The sequence below is a fragment of the Rana temporaria genome, chromosome 1, assembly GCF_905171775.1.
Source record: "Rana temporaria chromosome 1, aRanTem1.1, whole genome shotgun sequence".
NCBI classification, from domain to species: Eukaryota; Metazoa; Chordata; class Amphibia; order Anura; family Ranidae; genus Rana; species Rana temporaria.
In genome coordinates this window covers 345936648-345956835 of record NC_053489.1, presented here as the reverse complement: position 1 = coordinate 345956835, position 20188 = coordinate 345936648, and the positions used below count along the sequence as shown (strand labels likewise).

Below are 20188 nucleotides of genomic sequence, written 5' to 3'. Positions count from 1 at the left end.
CTTGACAAATCTAACATTCCCTATTCCAGATTTAAATCTGGTGTGTTTTATAATGTGTTTAGGTCTTACCATTTCTCATAGACTAGATTAGAAAGTATTAAATGTATGATATTAAACCATGATTAGACTTGGATTGCACAGAATCTGTATAACCTCTTATTTCTGGCTGCAGTAGACCTTGACACAGAGACACACAGTGATTCATTTATCAGAGTGTCTGTGGGAAAAATTGTCTGTCTGGTAATAGACAGTCTGCCATCAATCTGAGGACGATGAGCAAGGAGATACCTGCTCTTCCTATAATAGAAACCTGTATTAAGGGAATACATAGGTTGCCATAGCTGAACTCTCCTTTTGAAAAGGTTAGCTGTCTGGCTGACTCAGTAAATGTATGCCATGCAGGAGGTCTGAGTTTTGTCAAAATCTGCTTGCTGAAGACTTGTCCTGGGTCCTTGACTCAGAAAGTACTGGAACCAGAGAGAGCCAGGGAAGCCAGCCTGTTTAAGAGGTTAGAAATAGTGGCCTCTGTATTCCTCTCAGTTAGAGCATTTGTACAGCTGAAAAATGCCTCTCAAAATCCACTAGTTCTGGGGGTTTTTTTCAGACAGAAAACGCCCCTGCTAAAAGATGCTGTTAACAGGATTGGTGTCACCTGGTGTGGTAAAACATGGTGTCACCCCCTCCACCAACTATAGTCGCCCCTCAGTACAGACCCCCCTCCTTCAGTACACACCCTCCACTAAGTATAGACCCCCTTCACAAATTATAGTCCTTCCTCAGTACAGACCCCCTCCCTCAGTATAGACCCCTCCCTCAGTACAGACATCCCCAGAACAAGGCACCCTCCTCCATTAGTACAGACCCCCCCCAGGACAAAGCACTACCCTCCATTAGTACAGATCCCCCCCAGGGCAAAGCACCCCCCTCCATTTAATATAGCCAGCTGCAAAAACCAACCTCGTCATCATGCCCCCCCCCCCTGTCACCACTGTGGAGGACATCCTTCCCTCCTTTCATCAAAAGAAGACCCCTCCCCCCCAATGCACCAGCTCAGGTACACAGGAACACCCGGGCGGCAGCTGGAGAGGACAGTGTGCAGCCAGGTCAACCGGGTGAAGAATAGATTCTGACAGGCTCAGGCAGCAGCGCCAGAGTGACAGTATAACAAGTAAATTATGCGCAAGGAATTTTCAGAGTATTATTATTGAAGGCAGCATAGTCAGTATAAAAAGCTGAAATCAGGAAAAAGTTCCGGCTGTTGGAGTGGTGATGGGAGATGTGCAAATATGCTTAGATGGGAGTATGTACTCAGGGCTGCCGTCAGTAGGGAACAGAGACCATGTTCCAAATCTAGGAGACAAACAAGGAGTGACAGACAGACAGAAAGAAGGAGAAGGAGAACACAGGCCAGGCTGCGGCACTGGAGCTGGGTTTCTGGCTAAAAATAAAAAATGCAAAAGGGTGCCAGGGCTTTCGTCACCCCTGGGATAGTGTCACCCCTGTAGTGGGTGGCACCCCCCTAGCAACGCCACTGCAGACTGTGTGCATGAAGACATAGGATAACATGCTGGGGAGTTTACTGGCTTCAGAAAACAACGCTCAAAGCCCAAATCAGCAGCTGTAAAAATGTCCAGTGTGCATGAGGCCTTATGCTCATATGCACGCATTTGCACAAAATACTGACCGGGAACACAGATTTATTTTTTTTGCTCAAGAATAAGCAGAACTTGTTTACTCACCTGTCTGTACAGGCACATTGTAAACAATGGGTTGTATTTTGGATCATCAAAAATAAACCTTTTGTGCTGAGCTTTTTCAAGCTGCAGGGTGCAACGATTAACGTTTTTGATCCATTAAAAAAAAAAAGCTAAACGCAATGTTAAACGCTATTGCAAAAACGTTGAAAAACTCACTGCAAAGCTACTGGTGTTTAATGTAATTATAATGTCCAGTATGCATGAGGCCTAATGGGGAAATCTCCTAAGCATAGTGAACTTGGGTGCGGTCTATGGAGACAGTAGCATGTTGCGCTTCAAAATTGCGTCCGCACGTGGAATGGCGACACACTTTTACCCTTTAAAATCTCCATAGGCGAAGTTTAAAAAATTCTACAGGTTGCATGTTTTGAGTTACAGAGGAGATCTAGGGCTAGAATTATTGCTCTCGCTTTACCAATTGTAGCGATACCTCGTGAACATCGCTTTCATATGCGGGCGCTACTCATGTATACGTTCGCTTCTGCGCGCGAGCTCGGCGGGACGGGGCAGGGTCTATGGCTCCTAACTTTTTTAGCTGGCTCCTAGATTCCAAGCAAATTTGTCAAGCCCTGGTTTTAAATAACCGCCCACCATTGATAGAAACTTTTTTTTACCACTGCTCAATGCAAAATTCTCTCAGCTGCAAGATGTCTGTGAATTGTCTGATGTGAATTGCTCATATGAAATCCCCCCCCACTATTTTATTGAGATTCAAATCGTGGCTTTGACTAGGACAGTCCATACTCTAAAATTCTTAATTTTTAGCCAATCCTTAATGGATTTGCAAGTGTGCATCGTTTCTATCAAGAACACTTTGATACGATTAAGGATTCATAGTTGATTCCAGTGAATGCAAGCTGCCTAAAGCAGCAGAAGAACACAAGACCACAGTTTTGTATGCGGTTTTTCTCTGGAAACGCTTTCTTCGTTTTGCATCAAACATGTCTACTGTTGGTGTGCCAAGCAACTTCATCTTTACTTCACAGCTCATTTTTCCAGAAGGCCTTCCCTGTATGTTAAATGGCAAATTGTAGTCTTGCTCTATTGTTCTTGGGCAGCTTGGGGGCTTTTACCTACCATGCAGTTCAGATTGGTGCAATCGCTTTCTGATTCTAGATGCACACACTTTGACACCAACTGTTAAAAGGATTACATGAGGATCCTGTAGTGTAACCATTGGGGTTCCCGAAGACTCATTTTTGTATCAGATGGTCAGATCTGGGACTGAATTTGCTGGGCTGGCCAGCACTAGACAAATAAACAGTTTGAAATCTATGCCACTTGTAGATTATTTTCCATACTGGCAAATTATTAATTTCAAATAATTTGAGCCATTGATGTGCATAAACCTTCTTCTTTCTGAGATCCTTAAGCTGGCCATACAAATTGAAATGTGTCCAGTTCAGCAGGGACTGGCCAAGTACGATCCATGTATGGGCAGACTGATTGTACTCAAGTTGATCCATCAATCAACATGGGTACAACCAGCTTGTTGGATTTTTTACATTTGATTACTGCCAGCGGCCATATTCATTGGGAAAGATTATAAAAGAAATGGATTCCATGATCCACACAAGTGAGGTTGATTGTGGAATCCTCCCCACTGTGCTACTGCATTCTGACAGTGGGACTACTTTGCTGTCAGAATACACTGTTTAGAGCTGCAGCGACTGATTGAATTAAAGTTTCCCCACAGTCACGTTTAACAAAAGTCAATCTACTCATCGACTCCTATAAGACAGGCTGAACTGGCTGAATTTAAATCCATTTGTACCCAGGTTAACCTCTTTAATACAGGGCATTTTCACCCCCTGCCTGCCGGGCCAATTTAAAGCTTTCAGCACTGTCGCAGTTTGAATGACAATTGCGCAGTCATGCAATGCTGTACCCAAACAATTTTTTTTTATATTTTTTTTCGTGACAGATGGAGCTTTCTTTTGGTGGTATTTAACCACATAACGACCAACGCATGCAGATCTACATCTGCACAATGGCATGGGCAGGGAAATGGGCATACCTGTACGTGCCTTTAAATTTGCCACCCAGCGGGCGCGCCCCGCATGCCTTGTGAGCGCGCTCATGGGTCCCGGGAACGCGATGTTCCCGGGTGGCCCGCGATTGTGGTCGGCAAAGGCAGAACAGGGGGATGCCTTTGTAAACAAGGCATTCATTCCCCTGTTCTGCCTAGTGACATGTCACTGATTTTATAGCACCGATCGCTGTAAAAATTGCATTGGTCCCAAAAATGTGTCACAATTGTCGGATGTGTCATAAAGTCGCAGTCACGATAAAAATCGCAGATCGCTGCAATTACTAGTAAATAAAATTATAATAAAAATGCCATAAAACAATCCCCTATTTTGTAGGCGCTTTAACTTTTGCGCAAACCAATCAATATACACTTATTGCGATTTTTTTTTTTTTTTTTTTTTTTACCAAAAATATCTAGAATACATATCTGCCTAAACTGAGAAAAAAAATTATAAAAAAAAAAAATGGGGATATTTATTGTAGCAAAAAGTACAAAATATTTGTATTTTTTTCGAAATTGTCCATCTATTTTAGTTATAGTGCAAAAAATAAAAACCGGAGAGGTGATCAAATTCCACCAAATGAAAGCTCTATTTGTGGGTAAAAAAAGGACGTCAGTCATGTTTGGGAGGCACGTCACACGACCGCGCAATTGTCAGTTAAAGCGATGCAGTGCCGAATCACAATTTTTTTTTTCATCATATTGACCCCACTGTACACTGCCCTGCATACTACTGACCCCTGTGCGCTGCCCTGCATACTACTGACCCCTGTGCGCTGCCCTGCATACTACTGACCCCTGTGCGCTGCCCTGCATACTACTGTCCCCTGTACGCTGCCCTGCATACTACTGACCCCTGTGCGCTGCCCTGCATACTACTGACCCCTGTGCGCTGCCCTGCATACTACTGACCCCTGTGCGCTGCCCTGCATACTACTGACCCCTGTGCGCTGCCCTGCATACTACTACTACTGACCCCTGTGCGCTGCCCTGCATACTACTGACCCCTGTGCGCTGCCCTGCATACTACTGACCCCTGTGCGCTGCCCTGCATACTACTGACCCCTGTGCGCTGCCCTAAATAATACTACTACTGATCAGAAAGAGCAGACTGATACTAGTTGAGAAAATCAGCCCGCAGTACCAGATGTTCTGCTTTCATTATGAACTCCAGAATAAGACTTGTTGGGGTGACCAATTCGTCCAAAGACATGAAAAAATTGTTAATGAATGTGAACGCAGAATTTCTCACTGAAGTCAAACTATAAGGTAGACTGAGTTTATGATTTTACAGTGACATTCGTTTTTTTAGATCTTTCTAAGTTTTCTCTGTCATTATTTTTTTTTTTTTTTTGTGGCAGTGATCTTTGATCTCTTCTATGTTGTACAGGTAGATTCCCCACCTTGCCTACCCCTGATATAGTGGCAACAGTTTGCACAGAGCTTTACAAAAAAATGGAGATGGTACGGGTACAATATATTTCAGTGAAAGAGGGTATGAGCTTACAATCTTATTGGAGAGGCAACTGAAACAAAAGGGAATAACTGTGGGAGATGAGTTGATGGAGAAAGACAATTTGTTGGGTAGAGATGAGATAGGCTTCCCTAGAGAGATGATTTTTCGAGGATCACCTGAATAAGAGTAGGAGATGGGCAGATAGGTTTGGGCAGGAATAGTACAATAAATAACGGAGAACTTAAAGCGGAGGTTCACACAAAAAGTGAACTTCCGCGTTTTGGAGCCCTCCCCCCCTCCTGTGTCACATTTGGCACCTTTCAGGGGGGAGGGGGGTGCAGATACCTGTCAAATATTTGCACCACTTCCTGGTTCTGACTCCCGCGGGAGTCTGGCCCCCATACGTCACCCCCCCCCCCCGCTGTCTTCTGGGAAACACTGTTCCCAGCAGAGAGCGGGGACCAGTGACATCGCTGGTGGGGGGGGGGGGGGGCAGGTAAGTATCCATTTTTTATAAGTCAGTAGCTGCAGTATTTGTAGCTGCTGGCTTTAAAAAAAAAAAAAATCGGCGGAAACCTCCGCATTAACCCTCCTATCCTTTACAGCCAAGGAAGCTACTGTCTTAGCCATTGTTTGATCTGCAGTTGCCATGGTGCTGAGCAAGTGTTTAGTTATGACACCAGTTATTTTATGGCTTCACAGTTTAGCTGAGGATGATTGAGCCAGTTATATTTCATTGAAATCCTTGAATATAACTGTTTTGGGAAAACGATAAATTGGTTTTGCTTTACACCATAACAATACAAGGACATAATAAAATGGTCCCATTCAAAAGTTTCTGTACCCTTCATGTCGAAAACTGCACTTCACACTTCCCTATAGTCTTGTACAGTTGTACAGTCTCCTCTGGACTGCAATTGCTTATTTTGACTTTGCTGCCTACTGTTCGCTTCACGCAGGGTGCATTGAAAGCTGCAGCAAGTCAGATGCACTATTACTCCTTCCTACTGTCCCTGGCCTTCCCCTTTAATTTATTTTGGTTCTTTCGGTCATGGAGGCTCATCATCACATGTGGGCATTACGTAGGGCACGTTTCATGCAAATAATTCCTGCCTAGGAACGCCCTCTTTTTCAAACTGACATCCACCCATCAAGGTATTTTCAACATTTGCCTAACTTCTACTGAGAGCCAGTTCTCTGCTTGCATCAACCCTGGGGCTCTGCAGAGGAGTAATAGGGCAAGGTGCTGTGATTTTCTTGAGAAGCTATGTACAGAACCAATATTGTGCCCATTTCTAGGTCTAAAATATGATATGTAATGTTTTTTATTTTAAAGATTTTTTAGCATGTTCATTAGTGGGTAAGGAGGAACCCAGGGAAGGTAAAATATAACTTAATTGATATTATAGTTGTGAATGAAGCCCTTTATGTTATCATGCTGTCAAGCTGGCCATTCTTAACAAAAGCATCCAGGTCCTGTAAATCATTTGCTATTCTAGCGTAAACTGAATGTTTCAGGTTTTTCCAAGTGGCTCATTCATGATTGAAGCTAGGAAATGGTGGTGGCTACTTCAGAATCTTCACTTAATTTTGCTGCAGCCACTGAAGATTCAACTTGGCCTTATGTTTGAGATCATTGACATGAGCAGCTGGGCTGATAAGAGCAACATTTTCTAAATTACCGGTGGACTGTGGACTTTTCACTGAACCCTAAGAAGTATATGATATAGCTGTATGACTTTTTTGGTAGTAGAATTACAGTTAATTTAACATTAGCATCATGTATTATTTTAATTGCCTTTGCTAATGTTTGTTGTAAATAATGTTTACTACAATTTTTGGGTTTTGTTTTCTAGTTTGTGAGCTCCATGTGCACACAGATTGTGTCTTTTTCACCTGCAGTGACTGTCGGCAATGCCACCATGATGGAGAGCAGGACCATGTAAGTTTATTAGGATTATTATTTTACAAAGCCATTGACTGACTGTGCATTTAGGGAGCATTATAACTGAATTAAAGAAAACATTTGTTTCAGTATAAGGTCTTTAATACATAGAATTGCACTTCCTCATTGAGAAAAGAAGTGAAAGTTTGCTTCAGACATACTGAGCAGTGGCTAGCAGAGGAGCGGTCACTGACCACACACAAGATCGAAAAGCTATTTGAGGCTGAACTCACATTATAGCGATTTGTTAACCGACGCAAAATCACACCACGCATATGTATGTTTTTGCGCATTATTGCGCTACATGCATAGGACAGCTTATTTATTTTTAATGGGTTGTCTTTACCCGCATAGTAGCTCATGTATCTTTTTTGAGCTTCAAGCTTCACACATTTTTTTTTAAACCGTGCGTTTGTCCTGCCATTAACCACGTGTGGCACTGTAAGCCTGATCCGCGGTTTTTGCATGTTCTGTAAATTGTGCGATTTTTAGCACATTCGTGAAACCATAGTGTGAGTGCAGCTGAAAAGCTATGGGTGTTAGACACATAGTTGCAGCATAGATGGCGTGTTTTGTCTATAGAAAAGCTTGCAGTTTTCCTAAAGTTATGGGGGTGTATTTTTGATCCCCCCCCCCTTAAAAAAAAAAGTAGGGTGAAGTGGAAAGCCTAGTTAAAATCACTGATCAGTAAAATACAGAATGCAATTGACAGAAATATCCTATGGTAGTAAACACTTAATAAATGTAGTTACAAAATCCCCCTTCCATATCTGAATGGTTACGAAAAATTGGACATATTGCCGACATGGAAAACATGATCTATTAAACTAGAGACTCTCCCACTACTTTTTTTTGATACTTGGGCCTGTTGGTTGAACTTTAAAAATACTAGGGAATTTCTTCAATTATCTGGTACTTCTTAATAGTCTTACAAATTCTATTTTACTTATTGTAGAATGTTACATAACCCCCCTTTTTCTTTCCAATTTTTTTTTACCCCCTCCTTATGGCTATATGACTATGTATGTCGTTGTTTTTAATCTGTTAACTTTGTATTTCTGTTTATTATACCCATTGTCTTTTGTTATACAATGAGAATTTATTGTATGCAATTATATCTGTTTTATTAATTCAATAAAATATTTGAAACAATAAATGTAGTTACATACAGTAAAGTGATGCAAAAAAAGAGTGATGAGACAAACACTGATTGCTGGTTGTTGGTTTTGTTCACATTTTGCAGTACTGAATAACTCTCATAGTACAGATTCAGTAAAGTGGGACTGGGAACAGAAGTACACCAATGAGTAATATCAAAATGTCAAATTCACCTTTTCCTTCCAACTTTTAGAGTAGCCCAGTGGATTTTCTGCCAGGTTCCTGTTTGGAGAATAACTAAGAACTCCTCAAAGCACTCTTGGCATCTAAATCTATAGCATAATGTAACCCAAAATAATATTTTTGAAAAAGTGTATGTAAGGGAAACTCTTGAAAGAAGTAGTAAAATGCAAAACAAAGCGCTTATTATAACTGAGTGGTAGGGACAGGCACAGTAAGATCATGGTTTCGCTTTACTGTTGGTCATCTTAGTGTGATGTTTTTAAACATTTAATACTAAAACACTTCCTAGGAGGCGATGCTGATGAGTGATTAATATCTTTTGGTAACCAGAAAGCCCTTTTCCATTTGACCCTTTGTTTAGATTTGCTTTGTTACTTTGAACTTGACTTCCCTGACTTTTGGACTAAGCCCTATTTAAAACCCTCCTTCCTATTCGTGTGCCATAACTAATGTTAAAGCAGAGTTCCACCCAAAAATTGAACTTCCGTCTAAAGGGAAGGTGACCCCCTGACATGCCACATTTGGCAAGTAATTTTTTTGGGGGGAGCAGAAACCCTCCATGGCACCGGAACGAAGTTCACCTCTCCCATCTCCCTCTCGGCAATCATCTGGGACACGTCACAGGTCCCAGATGATTGTTCGGCAATCATGGCGAGCAGCACGGTCACGCCCACAGTTACGATTCCGGCGCAGCAGAGAGGAGGGGGAGACGAGCGGGGCTTTGTACGCCCGCATCGTTGGAACCTGGGACAGGTGAGTGTCCGATTAATAAAAATCAGCAGCTGAACTTTTTGTAGCTGCTGACTTTTTTTTTTTATATAGGTGGAACTCTGCTTTAAGGCCATTCTTATAGGACAGGATGCCATAAAGTAGGCGGGACTTAGGTTCAAATTTCAAGTAAGTCAAATCCCTAGTGACAAATTGACACAAAATTTGGCCATACATGATTTGAAATTTTTCAAGTTCAGTAAGGACCAGTCAAATTTTAAGCCATGTGTAGCCCCGTCAGTTCAACAGAAGCTGGTTTGACCAGCTTCTGTCGAACAGTGCAACTGAAAAAACAGCATTTGATCAGCACATACAGCTAATGGGCTGTAGCCCTGATCAGTGTATTTTAACAGCAGGGGAGTCCCACTGTCAAAATATAAAGACACAGCAGGGAGGATTTCCCCATTCATTTTGTGTGGATGTAGAAATCTGTTCTGTTTTTGTTCTCTTTTTGATCAGTCAGCAAAAATTTGAGCCATTTTTGGGCAGCTTAAAACAGGGAAACGCACATAGAGAAAAGTTATGACTAATAATGGTGATAGGGGGAATCTTGTGTCTACTCTCAGGCAGGACTTTTAGGGCTCGTTTACTCTTGCTTCAAAACATGCCATTGAACATGTTTTTTTTAAAGCACTCTGAACGCCAATCAAAACCCTGGTCACTAAATAAATTGGTCAGCTTACAGTCCTGTTCACACGTTGTTTGCTTTGCTTCAAAAATTATACCCTATGTCGCTTTTGTGGTGCTTCAAAAGCCTCCATAAGAGTCTATGACAAAGCACACAGCTTGCAGCCTTTGAGAGGAGTTTATTCAGCTTTAGCTTCGCTTTGTTTATAAGGTATTGCAGGTATGAGATATCACGCACACAGGGCATCTTCCAAGCTTTATTAAAGCTTCAAAAAAGCATCACCAGTGTATCATTAAAGCACCACCGAAGCATCATTGAAACACCACTAACGCATCAAATACACATAAAAAAAGCATGTTAAAGCAGTAGGGGCTTTAATGTGTGATGAAGTCGAAGCAAGTTTAAATGAGCCCTTATAGAAGTACATGTAGAAATCAGATTTAACAGTAGATTGGGCCTAATTACGTGAAGCAGAATCGGGTGTTTTGATTAAAATCAATGCAGTACTTACCTTCTTTGAGATAGATGTTCTACCGCCGCTTCACCGGTATGGGCTGCGGAACTGGTTCTACCGCCGCTTCCGGGTATGGGCTGCGGGACTGGGCGTTCCTATTTGATTGACAGCCTTCTGACCGTCGCATACAGCGCGTCACCAGTTTCCGAAAGTAGCCGAACGTCGGTGCACAGCGCCATATAGCGCCGCACCGACGTTCGGCAACTCGTGGCGCGCTGTATGCGACCGTCGGAAGGCTGTCAATCAAATGGGAAAGCCCAGTCCCGAAGACCATACCCGGAAGCGGCGGGAGAACATCTATCTCAAAAAAGGTAAGTACTGCATTGATTTTAATCAAAACACCCGATTCTGCTTCACGTAATTAGGCCCAATCTACTGTTAAATTTTTTTTTTCGGGTGAACTCCCGCTTAAGTGTTCTAAAGCCTGACCTGCTTGTGCAACAGTTTTTATTGTTTTACTACTATTAAAGTGCTTCTTTTTGTGCATCAGGATACATACCACCATCACTGGAGAGAGGGAAATTTGTCTTCAAATGCTCGTTGTGAAGTCTGCAAAAAAACGTGTGGCTCCTCTGAAGTCCTTTCTGGCATGAGATGTGAATGGTGTGGTATTCAGGTATATCTAATAGCCTATATTTCTGCTATGGGAATAAGTAATTTCTAAAGGTTCTGATTCAGTTTGTTTGCAAGTGATAGCTATTTTATTAAACATTGCACATAAAAAGTTGGAGTTTATGTATGCAAGGGTGACCAGTTACACTTTATTGGGAGTTAATGATTTGGCATTGTCACCTTTTAACAGGCCAGTTCTGTCATAATGGCATTTATTTACTAAAGCTAAAGAGGGCAAAATTGGTCACAATTATGCAGAGAAGCTTCCAGGTTTTATTGCCAAAGCTTAATTAAACAAGCTGAGGTTAGAAGCCGATTGGTTTCTATGCAGAAATGTGTATAATTTTGCCCTTTTTAGCTTTAGTAAATACACCCCAATACGTCTTTTCACCACAAGTAATATTAAACATGCTCCTAAATCCAAATTTTTCAAACAGGTTTGGAGGAGTTCAGATGTTTATGAATTTCAATGTCCTGAATAGTTATTTATTCTGGCCATTAAATTGAATGAACACTCAAGCGCTAAACACGCCTAGCTTTAAGGTACGCTTACACACATTAAGGCGCATTAGGTATTTTTTCTACCCTAAAAGCTCCTTTCCTGAATGTGATTTTGTTACGTTCTGATTTCTGCTGGTAAACACCTACAGTAGGTGTACAGGGACACATAGGCCAACATAGAGGGGTGTTTAGGGTCATAAAAAAAAAGTTCACTCCTGTGAAGGTGAACAGTATCACTAGGCTTCTCTTGGTAATGTCCTAGAAGTTTTACAGTCAGGCTTCATGAGGTACGTAAAGGGACGACACCCATAGCAAGAATATTATTCTTTAGTCAGAGCGGCACAGCTTGTTTTTATCTACAGACACCCCATAACTGCATAGGCAGTTTTTGATAAAGGTGAATCCTTCTAGTTACAGTATATATTCTGTATAGATTTCTTCTCACTTCCTGTTTGGCTATGGGGCAGGAAGTGAAGGGAAATCTCTGCAATGGGACAGGGATGGTAAAAAATAAACTGACGGGCTCTAACCCTCCCTTACTCTATCCAAAATGAAAAAAATAAGTGTTGCCTATAGTTCTACTTTAAGCAGAAATTTCGGATCATTTTATGGAGAGGACTAAGAAGATATAACCATGCCAATGGTGCAGCAGAAAACATATAACACAGTGAGGAAGGTTTGTGGTCCAGGATGATGGTCAAAATTTGAAAATTAGAAGCACCACCACCCCCCCCCCCCCCCCACACACACACAGTTGCAGAATACCGCCCGCCCGCATACTAGAAGCAGTGCGGCCGCTTAATGGGGGTGCTAGACTAATTTGCCTCTCTGCCCCATAAGACTGGAGCTATTCTAACAGTGTAGCACAAGCCAGAAGGGACTCATTCCGTGCTGCCCCAGGCCTGGGCCAGGATACAGCCTTGATACACTGTAAGGGAATATAGAACTATAATCTAAATACTCAAACCTCCTTTGTGTGGATTGTTATGTGGTCTAATGGCCTAGTTACAAGCAACACACCTGGTTTGACCTTCAGTTTCAACAGTCAGACTTCTCTAGGGCAGTGTGACATTCTCTTAGGGCTATTTCAAATGTGGTTTTACCACCCCTGATGGCCCACCTCAGCAGGAACACACAGCCACTCAGAGCTGCACATATGCCATGGCCACAGCAGAAATGCAACTTCTGTCACGTTTGGCAGGCAATACTGTTGCCAAATGCAACCCATTTAAGTTAATATAACTATGGTATGATTATCACTATACTCAAGCCTTTTCAGACTTAAAATCGGCAGTGAGGAGGTGGCATTTCTCTGCCCTCTGAAAAGTGATCTACTGCAGATCACTTTTTGTGGTGGGGGGTTGCCAGAGTTTCTGCAGGTCTGAACAAGACATTATAGTGGGATAATCGGAGCTTCTAACTGCCACAAGTGGTCATTGTCATAGTGATTTCTAGCTTGTTGCAAAATCTTCATGTTAGTGGGCACATTTTTGTTCTATTTCAATAGAAAACAATAAAATACCCCCTGAGTCAGCAAGGTCCTAGTGTTTCAGAAATGCATCAGCTCCAACAAGACTAAAGGCCCGTACGTAAAAATCGGAAGCAAAATTTCATCCGACTAACGATGTGCCAATTTTGGATCCTTAGTACGGTGCTTTCGACAGCCGGTTTCCTTTTTTTCGTCCGACAAAAGCTGGATGTGCAGACTTTAACATTTTTGTCATATGTGAACTTGGCGTCTGATTTTTGTATATAACTAGTATGGTTTTCATACGAAAAAAAAATCGTAAAAGCAAGACTATGCATGCTCAGAAACAAAATAATACATACAAAATTATTTAATACATTACATCACTTCTGAAGTTGTATTCTGTCGTACGAGGATTTCTGTATGGTGAGTAACCTCTTCACTTTCAACATGAGACTAGCATGCAACAAAAACCAGATGAACGGTCATCCGAAAATCTGATCATGTGTACAAGGCTATAGTCTCACCATCTGCTCTTTTGGTCAGACTTTTGTCCATCTCGTTTACATTAGTTTTTTGGGAACAAAAGTTTTTCCACCTCGAATTCCAGAACAGAGACTTTGGCATAACATTTTTTTATTTTTTTGTGTCACTTATTACACCCACAAAGGCTATCACACCTGAAAAACTAATACTGTAGTTACTGACCCCTCGCCTCAACATCTCTAAACCACAGCATAAACCTTTGTAAAATGACCTCACACAAGATTTGATTTCCTGAATTTCATGTGAAGTTAACTTTGTTCTTCATATTCCCACCTTTGTTTTCGTTTCAGGCACATGCAGCTTGTTATGTAATCCTGAACCATGAGTGCACGTTTGGAAGATTAAGAAATATGGTACTTCCGCCAAACTGTGTTCACTTACAGTCTCGCAACTTTAGTAAGCTGCAGTGCTTCAGAATATCGGAGAATGTTCAAACAGAACCAGGTTTGTATTCATCTGGTCTGCCTTGTTCTTGGTTTTAAAAATGGCTTGGTGCCCCTATCCTATTCTTGCAGTGCTCTTTTTATTCTCTTTCATGAGTTTAAACTTAAGTCAGTTTATTTAAAAAGCAAAGTTCTGAAATTTTCGCTCTCTGGTACGTTACAAGACTAAAATGTTCTAATTTAATAATTTTTTCTTTTTTTTTTTTTAATAGGAAACTTATTAGCTTTCATTTCAATAAAATTCTATAGTATTTTAACACACACACACCGATCAGCCATACATTTTTTACCATCCATCTAATATTGTGTAGTCCCCTGTTTGTTAGAACAGCCCTGACCTGTCACGGCATGGACACCACTAGACCGCTGAAGGTATGCTGTCTTATATTGCGCCAAGCTGTCAGTAGCAGTTGCGCAGTTGGGAATCTATGGATTGGACTTGTGTGGCATGGTGCATTATCCTACTTAAAGAATCCACTGCCATTACTGTTTTAATGAATGGGTTTATGTGGTCACCAACAATGTATAGGTTGGTAATACATATCAAAATAACATCCACAAGGATGGCAGGACCCAAGGTCTCCCAGCAGAACATTACCTAAAGCATCACACTGCCTCTGCTGGCTTACCGCCTTCCCATGCATTCTGGTGCAATCTCTTCCCCAGGTAAGCGACACACACGCACACCCAGCCACCCACATGCTGTAAAAGAAAACATGATTCATCAGAACCCGGCTACCTTTTTCCATTGCTTCGTGGTCCAGTTCTGGTGCCCATTATAGGCGCTCCTGGACACTGGTCAGCATGGGGGCACCCTGACCAGTCGGAGGCAACACTGCCCCAAACGCAACAAACTGTAATGCCTGTTTTATTTCTGTTTTCAACACATCAACTTCAAGGGAAAACATGTTTACTTGCTGCCTAATATATCCCCAGACTTTCCGATGCCATTGTAATGAGATAATCAATGTTATTCATTTAACCTCCCAGTGGTCAGAGTTATGGGTGATCGGTGTGTGTGTGTGTGTGTGTGTATGTATGTATGTATGTATGTATATATAATTACCCTGCTGGCCAAATACAGGTACAGGGCAGGAGGCTCTATCTTTCCAATGAATCACCACAACCAGAGAGGAAGCTGTTCCCTCAACGCCATTCCATATTACAGATTTACTCAATATACATTTAGTAAATAAATAAATAATATACCAAGAAATATATCGCCATAGACCAATTGATTGGAGGACTATGCAATTTATAGTTTTGTTTGTTAGTACACTGTTCACTGGAATTATGGTTTGAATTGTTTTTGAAGTGCTACTTATGTTTAGAGTCTGCTATTACACTTTTCATTTTATGTAATAAATATAACACCAATTTTTAGATATGTAGCTACAGGAAAGCTAACAAGGGGCTAATGAATATGAATTTGTATTTTGATTTGAATAATGTGTCCACCTAAATATATCATTTGCAGAGTGAATGTTGGGCACGGTTATGGGTACATAGTTCAGTTCCCCGCATGCTTTCTAGAAGGTAAAAAGTATTAGATCTTCTACCCGCTCGTGTATCAAGCCCAACACTGGTAGGCAGTTCAGAAGGTTAAAGTTGTTGTAAAGGTAGAAGTTTTTTTTCTTTTTTTTTACCTTGATGCATTCTCTAGATTTCCGACAACAAATGTTCAATGTGAGCTTTTGGTCGGATATTCCGACCGTGTGTATGTTCCATTGGACATTTTCTGTCTGAATTTCCCACAACAAATGTTTGAGAGCTGGTTGTCAATTTTTCTGACAACAAAAGTTTTGTTGGAAATTCCGATCGTCTGTATGCAAATCCGATGCACAAAAATCCTACGCATGCTCAGAATCAATTCGACGCATGCTCGGAATTATTGAACTTAATTTTTCTCGGCTCGTCGTAGTGTTGTACATGACCGCGTTCTTGACGTTCAGAATTTCCGACAACATTTGTGTGACGGTGTGTGCGCAGTTTGAGCGAACAATTTTGTTTGTTGTCGGAATGTCCGATCGTGTGTACACTGCATAAGGTAAAAAAACTTTTGTGTTCAGCCCCTCAAATACTTGCGTTTGATCTCGATCCAGCGCTGTACCCGGGACTGAACAGCCATTGGCTTCTGCTGCTGTCAATCGCAGCTTGTGAGGAAAGAGTGGGGGGTGGGGCCAAGCCACGCTGTGTGTGTCAATGGACACAGAGTTTGGCTTGGGATTGAGCCTGCATAAGTGCCCCCATAGCACGGTTTGCTATGGGGGCGCTCAGAAGGGGGGAGGAGCCATAAGCGCATTGTGGAGTACAGGTAAGTATGACATGTTTGTAAAAAAAATTAACTAAATCATAATCGATTTAATGTAGGTGTAGAAATGGATGTAAAGGTACTCAGAAACGAGAGATGCACAGAAGTGTTGATTTATTTTAATTTTAGGCAGGCAGTTTTCTTTTATCTTGTACAATTATATAACTTGTAGAAATATTGAAATGTTTATTTTTATTTTGATAGATGAAGACAATGAAACAGATGGAATAACACAAGGATCAGTAAAAGAGACTCCCACATCAAATGATTCAAGTACGTATTGCATAATTATAATGCTGAAATGCATATTGAAAAAAGTAATGAGCTACATCATGTCTTTTAATGGTTAAATGAAAATGGTAACCCTTTCAATGCAATAACCTTTTCTCAGAGCATATGTTAACAATCCAAGGTCCACCTGGCTCTCATATAGGGTGCTTCTCACAGCTTGAGTGACCGCACTTACCTGCTCATTATAGGGTTTATTGAACCTTACTAGCAGCCGTGTGTGTGCGTGTGCATGCATGTGTTGTTGACCATTTTACCAAGCCCAAAGCTTCTAAATAGAAATGTTTGACACAATCGCTTAATAGCTAGATGCCACAAATATGAGATTGCCTCTTAAAAAGTTGTCTACATGATTCCTTAAGATCTAATTATACAGTGAAGCTTAAAACCAGCGCAACATGTAAGTTAAAGCGACGCTCCACCCAAAAGGAGAAGTTCCACTTTACACTCCTCACCTTCCCTGCCACATTTGGCATGCAATTTTTTTTGGGGGGGAAGCGGGTATCTAGGTTTGACAGGTACCCGCTCCAACTTCTGCTCGGATCGCCTTGGTTTTCCTCTCCCCGTCCTCCCTGCAGTCTTCTGGGACACTTATAATGTGCAACAAATACGATGGTTCACAAATAGTGTAAATTAAAGTGCAAGTTCACCTTAAAATCTGTAAGGTGAACTTACACAAGATCTGGCATTGGTCAATAAACACTTTAATTCCTTGTCACATTTTGAAAACGTATGTAACAATTTATTTCCTTTATTTTCATAATTTTGTCCAACCCCTGTATAACTATATTAATAGAATATTAACGTTCATATCCATTTGTGACTTCCAAACACTTTAATAAAAAAAATTGGTTGTCCAGCAACAAAAAAATTGCAATAATTCCTCCAGGAATAGCCGTAGCTTATGCCAATAAGCCCAGTACCACAGCAATTAGCTAAATGCACAGTTTTATATATTGATCTAGCTAATAGAAAGTTTCCCTAAATGTGAAGTCAGTGCTTGAAGGCACATGACAGTCATTTCCACAACTTGACAAGAATAGATAATCCAGTTTATAAACTGTTCAGTTTCAAGGGAAGCTCATAAGTATTACCGGTTTCCTATGTTAAGGTAAACGGCTGCTATTAAAGTCATCTAAGGGGACATACAGTCAGGTCCATAAATATGGAGACATCAACACAATTCTAATCTTTTTGGATTTGAAATGAAACGATCAAGATGAGCTTTAACTGCAGACTTTTAGCTTTAATTTGAGGGTATTTGCATCCAAATCAGGTGAACGGTGTAGGAATTACAGTTTGTATATGTGCCTCCCACTTTTTAAGGGACCAAAAGTAATGGGACAGATTAACAATCATAAATCAAACTTTCACTTTTTAATACTTGGTTGCAAATCCTTTGCAGTCAATTACAGCCTGAAGTCTGGAACGCATGGATATCACCAGACGCTGGTTTCAAGTTCTTGCTTGTTCTTGGGGCATTTTCCCTTCAGCAAGTGAAATGCATGCTCAATCGGATTCAGGTCATGTGATTGACTTGGCCATTACATAACATTCCACTTCTTTCCCTTAAAAAACTCTTTGGCTGTTTTCGCAGTATGCTTCGGGTCATTGTCCATGTGCACTGTGAATCGCCGTCCAATGAGTTCTGAAGCATTTGGCTGAATATGAGCAGATAATATTTCCCGAATTCATCCTGCTGCTTTTGTCAGCAGTCACATCAATAAATACAAGAGAACCAGTTCCATTGGCAGCCATACATGCCCACGCCATGACACCACCATGCTTCACTGATGAGGTGGTATGCTTTGGATCATGAGCAGTTCCTTTCCTTCTCCATACTCTTCTTTTCCCATCACTCTGGTACAAGTTGATCTTGGTCTCATCTGTCCATAGGATGTTGTTCCAGAACTGTGAAGGCTTTTTTAAATGTTGTTTGGCAAACTCGAATCTGGCCTTCCTGTTTTTGAGGCTCACCAATCATTTACATCTTGTGGTGAACCCTCTGTATTCACTATGGTGAAGTCTTCTCTTGATTGTTGACTTTGACACCTACCTCCTGGAGAGTGTTATTGATCTGGCCAACTGTTGTGAAGGGTGTTTTCTTCACCAGAGAAAGAATTCTTCGGTCATCCACCACAGTTGTTTTCCATGGTCTTCCGGGTCCTTTGGTGTTTCTGAGCTCACCGGTGCGTTCTTTCTTTTTAAGGATGTTCCAAACAGTTGATTTGGCCACACCTAATGTTTTTGCTATCTCTGATGGGTTTGTTTTGTTTTTTCAGCCTAATGATGGCTTGCTTCACTGATAGTGACAGCTCGTTGGATCTCATATTGAGAGTTGACTGCAACAGATTCCAAATGTAAATAGCACACTTGAAATTAACTCTGGACCTTTTATCTACTCCTTGTAAATGGGATAATGAGGGAATAACACACCCCTGGCCATGGAACAGCTGAGCAGCCAATTGTCCCATTACTTTTGGTCCCTTAAAAAGTGGGAGGCACATATACAAACTGTTCCTACACCATTCACCTGATTTGGATGTAAATACCCTCAAATTAAAGCTGAAAGTCTGCAGTTAAAGCACATCTTGTGGTGGTGTATAGAGCTAAAAAGATTAGAATTGTGTCAATGTCCCAATATTTATGGACCTGACTGTATATTTGCTTGAAAGTCTAGGACAACGCTGTCCAAAATAAGCAAGTGGCTTGCAGAAATCACGTGTTTTCCCAATTCCTATTGGTTTGCTGGTACATGTACCTGCACCCTCTACAGCTAAATAAAAGCAGGATCCTGTTCCCTTGATGACTGGGGAGTCCAGGCCGTCTGGTAAGCACAGTATTCTATGTTTGAACATAGAAGTAGTTGAAAATCTCCCTTTACCAGTTTGTATAGTGGATATCCAAATAAAGTGTGAACCCTGGTTTGGACAAACTGGTTCATGCATTGCTAACAGCTAAACTGTTTTTCTCTCAGTGATGATTGAATTGCTTAGCATAGGTAAGGCGCTTTGCGCTTAAAATTTAGACTCCCAAAAACAGTGGGAAGTGTTTTTTTTTTTTTTTTTGTGTGTGTGTGTGACCCAGACTCTATTCTAAAAACAAAACAAAGGACGCCTTCCCTGAAAGGAAAAATATGATTTTTAAATTTTTCGCCCACGCGCTAAACTCCTTTTTTTTCAAGAAATAAGCTTGCCGAAAAAATTTCGGCGTTTGGCACACTTGAAAAGTTGTAGGCCAGATGTCCCACTGAGCTCTGCGACAGGTCAGCTCATTCCCACAAATCACCGTAGGTGTAAGTTGGCATCTTTTAAAGGTGATGGCAGGCTCGGGACCCGAGGCACATGGATGGTGGCCGCGAGCACAAGAGCCAGAACGGGGATGTTTGTTAGTAAATACACAAATATTCAGCCCCCAGGGCCTGAAGGTAAACTAATGGATTATATAGGGGTACACAGCAGGGATGCCCCCTGTCCCCACTATCATTTGCTCTGGCAATAGAACCCCTGGCCGCAGCTGTTAGGCAGTCTGAAGCTCTCTGTGGTTTTAAGTGATAGGAAAAGAAAATGTCATTATAC

General features: G+C 41.4%; 1 protein-coding gene across 2 annotated transcripts in view; it reads left to right on the top strand.

Moving 5' to 3' along the window:
* The window catches only part of DGKQ (diacylglycerol kinase theta), a 224149-nt gene that overhangs the window by 96044 nt on the left and 107917 nt on the right, over positions 1–20188 (top strand). For both annotated transcript variants that reach the window (XM_040361947.1, XM_040361938.1), the window contains exons 4-7: positions 7102–7187; positions 10932–11057; positions 13859–14012; positions 16527–16595. In XM_040361947.1, coding sequence (XP_040217881.1) covers positions 7102–7187; positions 10932–11057; positions 13859–14012; positions 16527–16595 — 435 coding nt within the window. The remainder of the gene's footprint in view (positions 1–7101; positions 7188–10931; positions 11058–13858; positions 14013–16526; positions 16596–20188) is intronic.